The sequence below is a fragment of the Eschrichtius robustus genome, chromosome 13, assembly GCF_028021215.1.
Source record: "Eschrichtius robustus isolate mEscRob2 chromosome 13, mEscRob2.pri, whole genome shotgun sequence".
In the NCBI taxonomy this organism is placed as follows: domain Eukaryota; kingdom Metazoa; phylum Chordata; class Mammalia; order Artiodactyla; family Eschrichtiidae; genus Eschrichtius; species Eschrichtius robustus.
Window position 1 is genome coordinate 59,039,202 of NC_090836.1, and position 16,813 is coordinate 59,056,014.

Here is a 16,813-nt window from a genome sequence, read left to right on the forward strand (position 1 = left end):
TTCCAGTTTTGATACTTTATAATTTTTATAACTTGCATTTTTTTCCAGAACTCACTCGTATTTCTGATACAAGGTTGAGTAGAAGTGCTAATAGTAGGAATCTTTCTCTTGTTACTTGTCTTACAAACTTTGTCACCAGTAAATATGATGTTTGATGCAGGTTTTGGTTTTTTTTTGTAGATATTCTTTATCAGGATTAAGAAATTATTCATAATGCTACCGTCTTAAATATTTTTTCTTTTTAGCGCCTTTTTTCATCCGTAAGATTGTTTACTGTGTGCCTTTTCATCTTATTTGTCACCCTTGCTTTAAATTTCTTTGTTTTATATTCATCAATTTATACTCTTTAAGTTATTGATATTTCCTTTTGTTCCTTAGGGTTTGTTTTACTGTTCTTTTAAGTGTTTTTAATTTTCCAAACTTATGAGGCTTTTCTAATTATCTTTGTATTGCTGATTTCTCACATATTCCGCTGTAGCTAGAGAATGTGGTCAGTATGATATCAATTATTTGTTTACGTACTTGAACAAAATGCATATTGACCAGTTGGCAGGTGTATTGCTCTGTTTCCATTAGATCAAGTTCGTTAATCTTATCTATATCTTCTATACCCACATATTTATCATTATTTTTCGCATTTTTACATTATTTTATTGTTTAGATTTTGGCTCTAATATATCTTCTTTTGTTTATTTAATCATTTTATACATGCTTATGTTTAATATGTGATAAATCCAGCAGCTGAAAGTTGCCACAGATCATTCTCATGTCTTTTGTTTCTTCTGGTTCTCACTTATGATACCTTGATTCCTTGTAGGTGTGTAAGTTACCATTTTATGTTTCTTAGAAATCTGTGTGACTTCTTTGAGGACTAGATGGAAAGACATTTTTCCCAAGGGGATTTGTGTTTGCTTCTGCTAGTGCCTAAGACACTACCAATCCAGGAGGTTGTTTTTTTTTTCCTTCCTTCCCTTCTTTCTTTATAGTATCATTTTCCTTCTACTTGAAGGACTTTAAATTTTTCAAAAAGCTTTTTAAGTTATGTGTAACATAGACAACATTAAGGTCATTAAATTTTTATTTAAGAATTTGGCATTTTGTGATTCCTTCCACTGCCTGTCACCTTACCTTAGTTCCTTGAAAGTTTGAGTCATGATCTTCAAGATAGCCCCTTTAAAAAGAAAGTTTACCTAACCCACAGTTGTCATGTCAATCCACAGTTCTTTTTTTTTGGCTGTGCTGCGTGGCACGTGGGATCCCAGTTCCCCAGCCAGGGATCAAACCTGCGCCCCCCGCAGTGGAAGCATGGAGTCTTAACCACTGGACCACCAGGGAAGTCCCAGTCCACAGTTCTTTTAGTTGAGCTTCTTTTATCTCTGCTTGAATATGGACATACTGATGACATACTTCAAAATTCCCCACCTATAGTCTTTAGGATCTAGTTTCTTCAAGCAGTTTACTTTAGGGCCACTTTTAGGGTTGGAGTAGGTGAATCTACCTGGTTCTCAATTTCACACGCCCTCTAAACATAAGTTCAAGTCATATTCACCCTAAACTATCACATCCTAGAATAGGACAGGTCTTTGGGATATTCCAATACCTAAGATGAAAAAATATGACCATTAGATCTTTCACACTTTTAGTGGCATCTCTGTCTTATAGTTCTTTCCTAGAAATCAGTAAAGCAAACCATGTATTATTCTGTGATGAGTTTCCAGCAACATGGGTCTACAGAAAAAGCCCCATCAAGATAGACTTCGACCAAAAAAACATTTTTGTAATACATTTCTGATTGTGATGAATTCTTTTAGATTTTGGATGTCTGAAAGAGTCTTTATTTCACTTTTATTTTTGATAAATTTTCTGCTGGATATGGAAATCATAGTTGACAGATTTTTTAGTGCTTTGAGTATTTTGCTCTGTTTTCTGACTTAGACCATTTCCAACAAAAAGTCTTCTGTCTTTCTATCTTTGTCCTCTTTACATAATGTAACTTTTTCTCTCTGGCTGCTATTAACATTTTTTGGTCATTGATTTTACACATTTTAATTATGATGTATCTTGGTATAGTTTTTTTCGTGTCTGTTATGCTTGAGATTTATTGAACCTCTTAAATTTGTGTATTTGTAAGTATTTTTTTAATCAAATTTGGAATTTATTTTATTTTATTTTATTTTTTAATAATTTTTATTGGCATATAGTTGATTTACAGTGTTGTGTTAGTTTCAGGTATACAGCAAAGTGAGTCAGTTGGAATTTTTAATCTATTATTTCTGTAAATATTTACTCTATTCCCATTCTCCTTTGGGGACTCCAATTACAAATATATTAGATCACTTGAAGTTGTCCCAACTTACTGTTGCCCTGTTCAGTTTTTAAAATCTTTTTTCTCTCCGTGTATTTAGGGTAGTTTTTTATAGCTGTGTTTTTAAGTTCACCAGTCTTTTCTTCATCATGCCAGTTATTCTTCCCTTTACATGCAAAAAGTAGTTATAATAACAGTTTTATAATGTTATTATCTATTAATTCTATCATCTGTGTCATTTCTGGGTCTGTTTCTATTGTTGGTTTCCCATTATGTATTTTATTTTATTGCTTCTTTGCATGCCTGGAAACTTTTGCTTGGGTACCAGTTCTTGGAATTTTTACCTGTTCAGTGCTATACATTTTTTCGTACTTTTGTAAATATTCTTGAGCTTTCTTAGGGGCACAGTTACTTAGAAGCTGTTGGAGCCCTTTGAGACATTTCCCCACCCCACCCCACCCCCCCTTTTTAACTGTAAGTTTTGTTACAAAGAACCACAGTAGCCTTTAGTCTAGGGCTAATTTTTCCCAACTACTGAGGCTGTACTCTTCTGAGTACTATATCTGACGCCCTGTGAATTATAATATTTTTCTACTCTGGCTTAGGGCACAGTTGTGTGAGCCCTAGAGATTGTTTTTGCTCTCTCTTTTCCCAGCCTCTGGTCAGTTCCTCACATGCATATGCTGATCAGTACTTAGCTGAAGACTCAGGAACCCTTTCCAGATCTCTAGAACACTTTCTCTTTACAGCTCTCTCTTATTTGTTGCTCTAGCCTTCTCACTCTAGATACCTTAGCCTACTCAGACTCTCAGCCACACTTCCTCAATTCACAGAGATTGCTGGCCTTCACCAGGACTCCCTCTCCTTGTATTGCAACCTGCACCTGGAAACTCCTCCATTCAGTAAGCATGGGCAGTTGTAGGGCTCACATCAGTTCTTTCTCTTCTCTCAAGGGTTATTATCTTGTACTGCCTGATGTCCTATGTCTGAAAACCATTGTTTAATATATTTTATCCATTTTTAAAGTTGTTTCCGGTGACACGGGAGCGAGAGGATTCCTACTCCTCCATCTAGGTTGGAAGTAGAAGTCCTAAGATTTCATTTAAAAAAAATTATATTTTGGTTGAGAAGATAGATGAAAAATCATTCCTGAGAGAGAGAATAAGCTTCTGTGTCAGTGTTCAGTCAAGACTCGAATACTTTCTGTTGTGTAAGGCAGTATGTGGTATGCAATACAAAGAAATATCAGACCTGTTCTCACCACTTAAGGTCATTTGGAAAGAAACATCGAACAGTACAAGTCAGTAAATAACTTCCAATTCATATTTGGAGTCATCTATAGCTGTGATTCTGTTTTACCTGAAGCAAAAAGTTGAACAATTTCCCTTGCATTCCCTCCCTTAAGATTCCCTAGAATCTAATAGAGCCATACATACATTGGCCATTTGTCTTATCAGCTGAGGTAATAATTTTACTAATTTGTATTCCTTACTTCAAAAATTTGTGTTCTGTCACATGGAATATTAAATCATCACTTCATTGTTTAACCCAACCCAGTAAATTAAAGACATTGTACTACATGTACTAATGAAAATAGGAAGATATTGTTTCTAGGAAAAAGAAAAGTAAAGGTCTTTCTTATTTAGGTCCAGAAGTACCGAGAGAGACTGCTTGGGGCATATGAAATTTTAAACCTGTTCTTTTCTACTGGGATGAAATCAGTGTAATAAAACAAAGAATATGATGGTTATAGAGTGAAGGACTCTGGTTTTGAGATGTTATTCTTCACTTTCTGCCTATATCACTTTGGGTCAGTTAGGTAAAGTCTTTGACACTTTATTCATATTTGAGAGTGAGATCTTTAAAAGATGATTTGTCTACTTGTAGAAACATTTTGATGCACAAATATAGTGTAGAAGAAATGAAGAAAATAGAAAATCATCATTAGACCATCACAGTAATAGGTGCTGTAGGCACTATCCATGGATGAATGTCATAATTAGTGAGCAAAAATTTAAGGACAAACAGGTATTTGCATGCTCTCAAAGTACTTCTTTCAGAACATTTATTGTTTTAAAGAGGAAAATAGTAATTTACAATGGAGAAAATGGGCAGATAGACCATTTTAACCAAGATCAGAACAGAACAGAAAAAGGAACATTAGTGGAAAACTGGTGAAATCCATGTGAAGTTGTTAGATAATAGCTAATTTCTTGGTTTTGATATTTGTACTAATAAGATGTTACCACTAGGGGAAGATGGGGCATATGGGAACTCTGTCCTATTTTTGCAGCTCTTCTGTGAATCTAAAATTATTTCCAAATAAGTTTTTAAGAAGTGGTAACAGTGCTTGTGGACATTGTGTTAACATGTATTTGAGTTAACCTTTTTATTGGGGAGAACCTCATTTTGATAGTGTGTGACATTTGTTTCTCTGGAGCAATTCAGTTTTTCCACAGGTGGAAAGGTGGGGTAGAGGGATGGTTCTTAAGTCTGACTGATCGTGTTCTGTAAGCAGGTTAAGGAAAGAAAGCTGAGGATCCCACAGTTCAGAGTGTAGGTCTTCATCTCTCAATTTTCAACCCCATGCCCCACCCTCACCTACGCTTTGGCTAACTTCTAAAATTTGGAGTCTATCCACTTGGGTTTTTGTGGAGATTAAATCTTTAGTATCTTACTGGGGTTGCAGGGACTGGGTATTCTTCATGATAACTGTGATAGAGAAATATTTTCAATCTAAAGAGAGTCCATAGGCCCTACCCTTCTGTGCCTCCATTTGAGGTAAAAGTACATCTTATAGGGGTTTTGTTATGATTAAGTGAGGTAATATATTTAAAGTGCTTTGAGTAATACCTATCATTTGATAAACTCTCAACACACATTAGTGCTTATTTGTACCAGGCCCACTGTGTTAGGCTGCTCTAGCAGTACACTGTTCTCAAGGAGTGCATATTCCCATGGACTACAGTGCAACCCAGTGGCTCTAAGTAGTATAATTCTTCTAGTGGGATTTTTTGCTAGAAAAGAGACGTGTGTTGTCTCATCATATTAAACTGTTAAGTCTGAAATACTCGTGAAACAGCTTTTTTTAAAAAGGTAATCTAACTTGAGAAAAAGTTTGGGAAATAGAAAAAAAAATTTTTCATCTCCAAATCCTTATTTGGTACTTCTCATGGCATGGCATTCTAACCACTGAAGGTGTCTGTTAGTCTATTAGGTATTTTGGAAGTGGTTGTCAATTTCAGTGGAAAAAGGCATAAAACAATTTTATTCATATGTTTCAGAAATACAAAAATTAACATTAATTTTTGACATAATTCCATTACTTTTTAAAATAATTGTTTTGCTCATAAAATTTTCACATGTGCTGTAAGCACTGCAGTGATGGGTTACTGTCAAATAACACTCAGGTAACAGCATGTGTGGACTAAAAGGAGGACACGTTCATGTTAAGGGCCTACTCAGTGCCAGGCACTGTTCCAGATTCTGTGGAGACAGAAGTGAACAAAGAGACAAAATAAATAAACAAATTCTGTTCTCGTGGAGCTGATGTTTTAGAGTATAGGAAGACATTAAACAAAATAAATAAAATGCATTGTGTATTATATTTTGATACATGCTATGGAGGAAAAATTAAAACAGGAAAGGGGATAGAGAGTGTCTAAGGGGTTGGGGAAAAGGGTAGTGTACTTCTAAATAGAATAAACAGTGAAGTCCTCACTAGGATAGCTCAATATATGAAGTATGGTGAGGTGAAGCCATGTAGATACCTAAAAAGAAAGCATTCTTGAAGGGTACAAGAAGTACAAAGGTCTGAAGACAGGAGTATGCCTTTTGTGTTTGAGGAATAGCAAGGGGAGCAGGGCAGTGGGGCAGGAACACAATAAGAGAAGGGGGAAATGGTAGGAGATTAGAGGTAATGAAGGGTAAGTTCACTAAGGCCTGGAGGCCAGAGTAATGGTGCAGGAGCATTGTAAATGTGTTTTCTTCTTTACTCCCTTTGATTTGTGATGTTCTTTATTCTGAGCATCAAATGGATAAAATACATAAGGGTATAAATGTAACTATATTTAGCACATTACATTGTAGATGCTTACTGAGTAATGTTTACTGCATTAATTTATATGGCAAGATGTTTAGAAGTATTTTAAAAGTCCTGTGTTCCCTTGCTAAAGGAGTACTTTTTATTTTTAATTGCTTCATATAACATAATTTAGGATTCTGATACTTCACTATATTTAATTTACTGTTTTAAAACATTTGCCACCTCCAATAATATTTATGTTATTGAGTAGATGTTATCTTTAAATAACTTAAATGAGCATCTATTTTTATTAGCTTTAGTAGTCATAATAATCAGAGTCTAGTTTCCTCTGAATCAGTAATTTACTTTTTATATTATAAAATGAGGATTCACATTCTCATAGAAGTCACAGTTTAAGTCCTGTATTTAGATTTATTTCTTTAAAAGTCTAATTTTTTTATCATCTAGTTTGATTAAAGTTATTTTAGTTGAGGGGGTCCTTATTTGCTTTCATCAGAGTGGAACACTTTTAAGAAATTAGTTTCCTCCCAAAGAATATACTTTTTTTTGACCATGCTGCACGGCTTGCAAGATCTTAGTTCCCTGACCAGGGATCAAACCCCGGCCCCCAGCAGAAGTGCGGAGTCCTAACCACTGGAGTTGCCAGGAAATTCCCCCCAAGGAATATCCTTATACCGAAAGTTATCCCTAGGTTTTGAAAAGCTCATTGGCCCACTTTTAGGAATTTAAATATCAATACATCCAAATAGTCCAGCTGTCATATTGCTGGCTGATGGTATTAATGTTAATGTGTATGAGAGCCTTAGATTTAATGTTGAGTGCTTAGGAGAGCAAGAAAGTATTCAAGGGGCAGATAGGCAGAGTATTTTAACATATTGTCTTGGACGTTTTTATGATGGCCAGGTGAACCCTATCCTCATTTTCTGTGTGCAAGTTTATAGAAAGCTCTACTTGTGCACTTCACCCCCCATCCTCTTTGTTTTGATCAGCACTTTGAATCAGTCTGAGGTGAATCTGGGGTTGGGGAATGATGAAGAGGTGAACAGGGAGTCATAATGTTGAAACTGGACATTCAGATCTTTATAGCATGATTTCCTTATTTTTCAAAGAGCGGAAGAATCCCATCGTTTATCATGTTCTGGTTGGACTCCTTTCTTATCGTTTGCTGGAGTTTGAACTTCAGAGCTATGGTATCAACCCTGCTGTAGTATCTCAGGGGCGCTCCTAGTGCGGGGCTGGTGCCATGGCTCACCCTCCAACCTTTCCTTCTTCACTTCAGCCTCCAGCCCTGAGCTTTCCAATCCCCAGAGTAGCCAATGTTGAAAGAAGTTGCACAGGTAAGTAGGTGGTGGGAAAGGCTGGGGGAAAAATGGTGCTGTCATCAGTATTTTAAGGGTGGATGTTGGGCCATTTTGTCAGTGAGTCATTTTGTTAGTTTAAAAATATAGTGTTTCTTATAAATTATTTTCTTCATAAAATTATCTCATAAATTATTAAAGTCCTAGTGTTCTAAGAAATAATTTCATTTCTTATTAGTTAGATGTGAAAGAGGGAAAACCTTAAACTGAATAAACCATTAATGTTGTAATACAAAGGACGTTTGTTAGATTTTTTTAAACTTCATATTCTCCACGGAGTATAGCAGGACCAGAAAACTCATTTTCAGAAAAGAAGCTAAGAGAAAAAGTCAGGGAAAGCATAAATCCATAGACTAAAAATTTTGCTACGTTTAACTTGGTATCAGAAGGAGGCATATTTTAGTTTCCTTCCACTAGCTTTAGACATGCTGTTCTTCCGTTTCCCGAAGTTTCAGGCAAGTAGCTATATTTTTAAAATTTGAAGGAATAGAAACTTCAAACATCTTTTTCCTTGAAATCTAGACAGGAAGACTGGAACATTTCTACCCATCTCTAGATTTGAGGCTAACAAAAATAAGTATAGAAGCAGTGAAGGCACAATATCTGGTACAAAGTTCAGCAAACATTTGTTGAGTGAACAAGCTCACCAAATTGTGTGTGTGTGTGTGTGTAAAATGCTAACACTCCTGTCATTGTCTGCTTGTGTTCCTTGTATCCAAAATCATGATCTAACAATACAGATATTTTTTTCTTAATGCAGAATTTTTAGAAATAGTTCTATAGCAGTGTAGCCCTGGGTCTGCACTACTTTGCTCACAAATAAATACTATCATTTTAGGTTCTTACTTCTCAGAAGGGCTTCAAAAATTGTTTCTTTAGTTCTCCCAGATCTATCCCATATAATTCTTATTCACGTTATTTCTAGATTCTTTTGCACATAACAAGACATTCAAAATTATACCCAGGAAAAATAGAATATAGCCTGTGATGGCTAACATTTCTTCAGAGAAAGTATGTCAGGATTAAAGAGATTGGGGCACCACGTATTTGGCATTTCAAGTCTCAAAGCAGAGCCTCAAAATACAGAATCCTCAGCAGTTTCTCTCTCCTTTCCTCTAAGTTTGAGCGTTTCTTAAATTTATTGGAAGGCTTGTAGAAATCCATATCCCCCAGCAAAGCAGACCATCCATCAGTTTCTTGTGGATTCCCACCCTCTCTCCTCTGCATTAGCGAGCGCTCCCCACCCCCAACTCTGACACTGGCGTAAGATAGTCACCCTCATTAAAAACATTCCCTTCATACTTAGAGGATTTGTTTTATATTCTAAACTTATGGGCCTTCTACTGTTATATGTTCTTCCACTTGTAATTTATAAATTTATATCTTAATATTTAAGGATAAAATATTGCTTATTTTAATTTTAGGCCCTATTGTGTGAGTTCTCAAATCTAACTTATTGCTCATAAGGCATACCATTTATAGTTGGTTCTTTAGTTAATATATGATTGTGTGCTTTTTTTATGGTTAGCACTTTCTGAGTTATTAGTGTTTTGATTTTAGGATGATGCACGTGTCTTTTAAAGCTTGTATGTTGGTGGTTATAAGTTTGAATCTGTATGAGGCATATTGATACAGGCAACTTTAAGAATTTGAAAAACCACAAAATCTGTTTCTTCAAGTTGAAGCATGCACAACATATTCTCCCTAGATCAAAGTCAGACTGATCAGGAGCGCTGATAGACCTTTTGGTAATACTCTTTAGAGAGTTTGTAGATTTGGTGGGGGCACACCCTAAGATATGGTGTACATGGTTTTGGGAATGTCATCTCAGTAAAGCAGCTTCAGGTACCAAATTTCAGTAAACAGTTTTTGGATTAGGAAGAATGATATGTTTTCATCACTCTCCTGGCATGCCCTCTCTATCTTTTCATCAAATGTGAGCTACCCTGTTTTGCGGGGGATGATAATCTCTTACGAAGTATTCCTGTAACCCCTGTAAAGAACTCTGTGCCAGAATATTTAACTACTCTCCAAAATAATGATTGTTGGTATGTTCCTATAAGCCCCTAGTTTTCTGCTGAATCACATTTCCAGTCAAAGTTTCCTTTGCATCTACCTATTAACTGCCTTTTCAGTATTCATTAAGGCTTTTATTGCTCATTTATCAGGCAGTCTGCATTTACTAAAACTATGAAATGAATTGCTTTTATTTCCCTATCAATTTAAGTTGATGAATTTAGAAATTATCAATTTAAAATTTATCTAAATCTTCACTTTTTTTAGATCCATCCTAAGTAGATTAATAAACTATTCATTATACATTTATTTATATTATAGATATCACGACATAGTATTCTAGAACTAGTAGGACTTCAAGAGTAGTATGTTTTTTAATAGGAGGAAAGATCATTTGTTCTTTTCCTAAAGACTTCCAGATATTAAATTCTTTGTTCTTTGAGGAGCTAGATTTTTTTTCTAATGTAAGTGCCTTTCTCTCCTTTATTTAATCCCATTTCTTTTCTTTTCTTTTCTTTTCTTTTTTTTAGTGTTTTCCAGATGAAATAAAATTAGGATTATTTATAACAGTTGTGAAGTAGGATTGGTAGCTCAGAATCCTATTACCAAAAAATACCACTAAAACAAAAGTTCCTTGGGTTATAAATATTTCTAGGTGGTAGTATATCATATTTGATATAGGTGTACAGTATTCTAGTTCCATAGAATTTGGGCAGTGTCTCAGTGGATTTGACCTATCAGCTTTTCCCTCTAAAAGCCAGTAATAAAGATAACCAGATTATCTTCAGGTATTATGGCTTCTCATGATTGGTTTCAATTTTGATTGACTACATCTTGATAAAGGCAGATAAATGTTAATGGCAATTGACTGTGGTTTTTATTAATTTTCTGCCTGCTTTATAAACAACAGAGAACTTGTGTGTATATGTATGTGTGTGAAGTGTTTGCTGATAGTGAATATGAAATTGGGAGGGAAAAGTAAGAAGTCAAATTTTGTATTCAGCAATCAGAGTGAAGTAGTAAAATCTCCATTAGGGAAAAAGGAGTAAAAGAGCAGTCCTGTCACCCCCAACCCCCGCCTACATTTGGCTCTCTTTACCCTTTATAATACAAGGTGGATGCATACTCTGTTGGTAAAGATGAAAAGTTGCTGGCTATAGAAAAGTCTTCGTACTTCAGTGTTGTGAAAGAGTTGATTTTATGATGGGACACATGTATCAGCATGTTAACAGTAAAACTCCTGGCTACTTTAGAAATAGAATCACAAGAAAAAGTTGCCATTAGGGATTTGGTCTTGTTTTAACCCAATTGGTAAACATATTCTACTCGTTTAATGCTACAGTGTCTATTTCAGTAGCTTATAATAAAAATTTAGAGGTTTGTAATAACCATTCTAATTCCTTGAACGATTAAATTATGTTCACTATATTTTGAAAGTAAAAATATTAGTTAATTTAGAATATGGAAATAGTAATTACTTTTTAATTGGTGTAGTGGTGTTCTTTCTTTTAAGCATAATTTTATTCTAAAATTATTGTTGCTTTCTCTAAAATAAATATGATCAGTCTGGTAGAGACTAACGTTTGTTTCACATACCTCTAGTCAGTTCATTCTCATTCTTCTGCTAAAGAGATCTTTTTTTGACATGCACAAATATTTGATGTGGCACCCTCTACTTACCATTGTTTACTGCAAAGTAAGCCCCCCACCCCTTTTTGCCCTTTACTGCTTCTCCCGTCATGAAGCTTACAGTTTGGGGAGAATACAAACATTAAACTATTAGTTGTATGTCTGAGAGTCAGTGTACTATCGTGGTTAAAAGGGGGGACTCTAGCAGATTGTCTGGGATCATATCCCGTCTCTGTCACTTATCAGATACGGAATCTTGGGCACTTCAGATATGTGACCTTGGGCAAGTTACCCAACTTCTCCAGTTCTTAGTTTTCTCATCTAAAAATGAAGACTAAGTAAGTAAATACATGAGGATTACATACATGTTTATATAGTTATTACTAAGTAAATTATGAAGATTATATAAATACATTTTGAAACATTTGGAGTATATTGCCTGGCATTATAGTAAGTGGTCAATAAAAGTTATTTCTTATTATTGTATAATTATAGTTATGATAAAGTATTTTCAATGACTGCAAACCAGGGGTCCTGATTTAATATGAAAGTTTCAAAGAATGGGAGAAGGAGCATTCTACGTAAAGGTATCAGCCTATGCAAAGGTCCGGAGGCGGAAGAGAACTTGGGTTTGAGTAACTGAAGGTGTGGCAGCAGTTTAGTAGTGACAGGGGACCTGTGGAGACAGTTAAGGTCAGAGAGGTTACATAGGGCCTTATAAGCCTTATTACTGATTTGGAAAGCTGTTGAGGCATTTCAATCAGCAGGGCCATGACTGTTAAATTTTTATTTTAAAAATTTACTTGGCTGATGTGGGAGAGTAAATTTGAGGGGAATGAGAATGGATTAATAAAGACCTGATTGAAGGATATTGGAAATGCTTGTTCTCAGAAATGACGGAGATGGAAAGATATGGATGATTTCAATAAATATTTAGAGTTAATCTGCTCAGCTTAAGTTTTAATTGTTGAAGATGTCAGGGGTTACAGATGGCATTTTCCAGACATTATCATGTATAGGAACAACTGTGAATAACCCAAATTAAGCTGAGACATAAGGTTGTTGTTGGATTTTGAGATAATTACTGCTGCAAAATTATGTTAAGGTCGTGATCGCAGGAATATTGGTCTGCATCCTTTAGGGGAAATTAACAAGAGATGCGAGAGTAGGAAAGTGACAAAGTCATTGTAGTGGTTATGAATATGACATCATAGTAAAGTGTTAGTTGAGGGAAGTCTTCACCTAGATTTTTGTACCTGGCTTTCCCGTCTATATCCTTGCCCTCTTAACCTGGCATTGAAATTTAGCCTATTTTTCCTTACCACCTATCATTGTCCTTCCAGACATCCTCCTTGTTGGCTGTATTAAAAGTTTTGTGTTTCTGGGCTTTCTCTCACGTCCGAGAACTTATGCCTGCTGTTTCTTATGCCAAAGTTTGCTTCATCTCCCACCCTACACTTTTTTTAAAATAAAAAAAAAATTTGGGGGCTTCCCTGGTGGCACAGTGGTTGAGAATCTGCCTGCCAATGCAGGGGACACGGGTTCAAGCCCTGGTTTGGGAAGATCCCACATGCCGCGGAGCAACTGGGCCTGAGTTGTGGCTCGAGCCACAACTACTGAGCCTGCGCGTCTGGAGCCTGTGCTCTGCCTGCAACAAGAGAGGCCGCGACAGTGAGAGGCCCGTGCACCGCGATGAAGAGTGGCCCCCGCTCGCCGCAACTAGAGAAAGCCCTCGCACAGAAACGAAGACCCAACACAGCCAAAAATAAATAAATTAATTAATTAATTTTAAAAAATTTTTAACATTTAAATATTTGTTCAAATATTACTTTATAAGATCTTTCAGTTGTTTCCCTCAGATAGTTAGATATTCCCTTATTTGTGTTCCCAAAACACCTGTACAGATTTTCATACTGTAATTGTTTATTTACAGGTGTTTCTCCTAGCTAGGCTGTGAGCTTGTTCAAGACTTGGGGCTGTTACTCAGCTTTTGTGTTCATTAGCACAGTTTCTGGCATAATTCATATAGGAAACCCTCAGCATGTTCACTGAAATGTGAAGGGAGATCAGTCAGAGGGCTAAGAAAAATCTAGTCCATAGCTTAAACTAAGAAGGTGATAGGTAGAATGGCAAAAAACAAATGTGAAAGCCACTGTGAAGAAAGATTACAATGTGATGATATGCGGAACAGAACAGGAGAAAGTTAACTTGGAAAGTCAGTTTTAAATATTACTGATTTAGTTTATTAAAATGTACTTCTCATGCAGAAATGTCTAGCAGCACTTTAAAATATGCTGCTGGAACCTTAAGACTGGAGATAGATTTCAAAATCAAACTATATTTGTTTGCTATCAGGAAAAGGACCACTCTGCCATGGGATGTGTTTCTGTTCCCTGGGAATAAGATTCCATGCCTGGGCCAGCATGCCAGCATGATAGACAATAAATGATTTTAGAGTAAGTTCCTCTCCAGAGGTCTTGCTGAAGGAAAATTGTGCAAGATTAAATACTGCCCATCCTGCCTTGGATATGATCTATTTTTCACCCTTTCCTATCTGTCTGCCTATCTATCTACTTATCTATCTATCTATCTAAATTTATTTTTGAAGTTTCACTTGTAAAGTGTCCTACTTTGTTTCTGTGACCATTTAAAAAGCTCCAGGCCTTGCCTCTTATTCCTTCCCTTTTGTAATTACTGTTCATCCCACCTGGATCAGGGGCCACTTTACCCGTCTTTGAAGTTGTTGGTTAAGATTATCTCAAGTTTGAGGTTTTGTGAATTCTTCTGTGAGTATTCTGAGTTACTGCATTTGGCTTTGAAATATTATATTTAGATATTAAGAATGTTTGACCTTAGGAACTCATAGCTAGTCCTAATGAAGTAATGAAGGTGTTTACTGGGAAAATCCAGCCAACTTAGTGCTTCCATTCTGCTTGTCAGTTTAATTCCTCTCTACTACATTTTGAGGCCAACTCTTTTTTTGGGGGGGGGGGCAGGGTTGTCAGGGTGATAGAAAGAATTAGTGTAAGCTAACATATGTGTGTGTGTGTGTATATATATATATATATATATATCTCCTGATTAGTTCTTATGGAATCAAAGCAAATGTAAAATGTCTTAGTTACATGTTTTAGATCTGTATTCAAAAAAGACTTAAGAAATATTGCTTTTGGTACAACATATTTCATGTATTTTTCTTGGTGAAATCTCAAGTTTTTACTTCTCCTTTGTTAAAACATGTGATACGAGAGTTGAGAGAGAAGGTGGTCAGTTAACAGAATTGATATAAGCCCTTTATATGTTTGCTTGAAGAAAGCTGACAAATTATATATACCAAATATTTGAACAAATTTTATATGTAATGTAGAATGAAGTATGATTTTGTTTTTAAATTAGTTTTTAAAATTTCTGTTTATCAAATTGACTTTAATATATATGATATAACCAGTAATTTTAATATATTTCAGTACAGTGTTGACATATCCCCTACCACTACCACTGTAGTCTGAGCCACCATCATCTCTCACCAACCTGTTTCCCTGCTTCCACTCTTGTCCCCTCTTTTGTCCATTCCTTACAGAGTAGCTACAATCATATTAAATATATACATAAATAAAATATGCCAAATTATGTCACTTAAACTGCCCACGGATCCTCTCGCTCTCTCTTTTTTTTGTTTTTGTTTTTTGTTTTGTTTTGTTTTGTTTTTTGGCTGCGTCGTGCAGCTTGTGGGACCTTAGTTCCCTGACCAGGTGTTGAACCTGGGCCCATGGCAGTGAAAGCACCGAGTCCTAACCACTGGACCACCAGAGAATTCCCCCAAATCCTCTCTTGACTTCTCATTTCACATAGAATAAAATCCAGAGTCCCCCAGGCCTGCAAGGCACATGATCTGCTCACACTAGTATCTCTGACTTCAGTTTCTACCATCTTCCACTGAATTCATTCTGCTTGAGCCGCACCACTGAGGACCTTGCTGTTCACTTTGCACTGACTGCTCTTCCTGTCTGTCTTTACCTAGTTAGTTCCTTTACTTCTCTGCTTCATTGTTACTTTCCTAGTTTCACTCTTCCTGGCTAGTCTAAAATACTTTTCTACTCCATTTCATCATTCTGTATGGAATACAGGACACACCCTTTAAAATTAAATAAAACTAACTTCTTTTTTTTTTTTTTTTGGCTGAGCTGGGTCTTTGTTGCTGTGCGCTGGCTTTCTCTAGCTGCGGCAAGCGGGTGCTACTCTTCCTTGTGGTGTGCGGGCTTCTCATTGCGGTGGCTTCTCTTGTTGCAGAGCACGGGCTCTAGGCACGCGGGCTCAGTAGTTGTGGCTCGCGGGCTCTAGAACGCAGTCTCAGTAGTTGTGGTGCACGGGCTTAGTTGTTCCACGGCACGTGGGATCTTCCCGGACCAGGGCTCAAACCCGTGTCCCCTGCATTGGCAGGTGGATTCTTAACCACTGCACCACCAGGGAAGCCCAAAACTAGCTTTTTTGAAAAACTTACTATGTTGTCTTCCTTTTTCTTTCTGATTTTGCCATGGATCAGAGAATTCTTTGTTTCATACCAGTACCCATCCCTGGGACTGGGGCTTGCATTTGAAGGCAGAGTATTACACTCTTACCTCTTTTCTTTTTTTTTTTTTTTTTGCTGAAGTCATGTAAAAATAATTAGTATTTTCACTGTTGTGTAATTTCTGTGTTGAAGCACACAAAGCAAAAATGAAATTCTACATGTTTGTGTTTTCTCTCCCTCCCTCTGGCACACACACACAGTGAGTCTGGGAAAATTTGGTATTGATGAAAGAGAACATTTCTGTTTTCCTCTGTCTGAGGCATTTCATGTGTTTAGTTTTGCTTTCAAAACAGTAAAACCTCTTTGCACAGTATTAGAATGAAGTTTTTTTATTCAGTACAATTAATTTCAATTTTAGGATTCTAAGAGTCTGTAATTGGTTTTGATGATAAATGTTACATCACAATTGTTAAGAGTTCACTTTGCATCCATTTGACTTATGTACGTAAAATTTGATGAGAGATATCCTGGTACGCTCCTGAAATTTTAGTGAATTCTGCAAGTTTCATGCCATTTTCCTGTGTTTATCCTTTTTTAGAATTAGAACTCAGTAGTAATTGTCCTTTAAAGAGAATTAAATGTATCCTTAACTTTTACAAAACAAACCTTTAAAATCTCATGTGTAAAGAGTCTTAATTTACAGACTCTAAAGTGCTTTTTTCCACTGTTACTTTTCTGAAATAAAACTCACTAAAAAAACACCTCTCTTTCCTATTAGGGACTACTTAGGGGGTTAGAGGCTAGGCATGAGGGATCCTACCTAGTCCCTAAAATTACATTCAGAGTTATAGAAGCACATGCCTGAGATTCACCAGGGAGTCCACTGCCCAAAGAAAATAAAGTATGTTCTAACAAATTAATAGATCCTTGAAAATATCTTTCTGTATTTC

At 36.1% G+C, this 16,813-nt stretch overlaps 1 protein-coding gene across 7 annotated transcripts in view; it reads left to right on the forward strand.

Moving 5' to 3' along the window:
* The window catches only part of CNOT2 (CCR4-NOT transcription complex subunit 2), a 113,438-nt gene that overhangs the window by 51,056 nt on the left and 45,569 nt on the right, over positions 1 to 16,813 (forward strand). Inside the window, exon 4 of one of the 7 annotated variants that reach the window (XM_068561082.1) lies at positions 7,630 to 7,687. The exons of the other annotated variants lie outside the window; for them this stretch is intronic. Within the exon in view, the coding sequence (XP_068417183.1) occupies positions 7,667 to 7,687 (21 nt within the window). The 5' untranslated portion in view covers positions 7,630 to 7,666. The remainder of the gene's footprint in view (positions 1 to 7,629; positions 7,688 to 16,813) is intronic. 7 annotated transcript variants of the gene reach the window in all.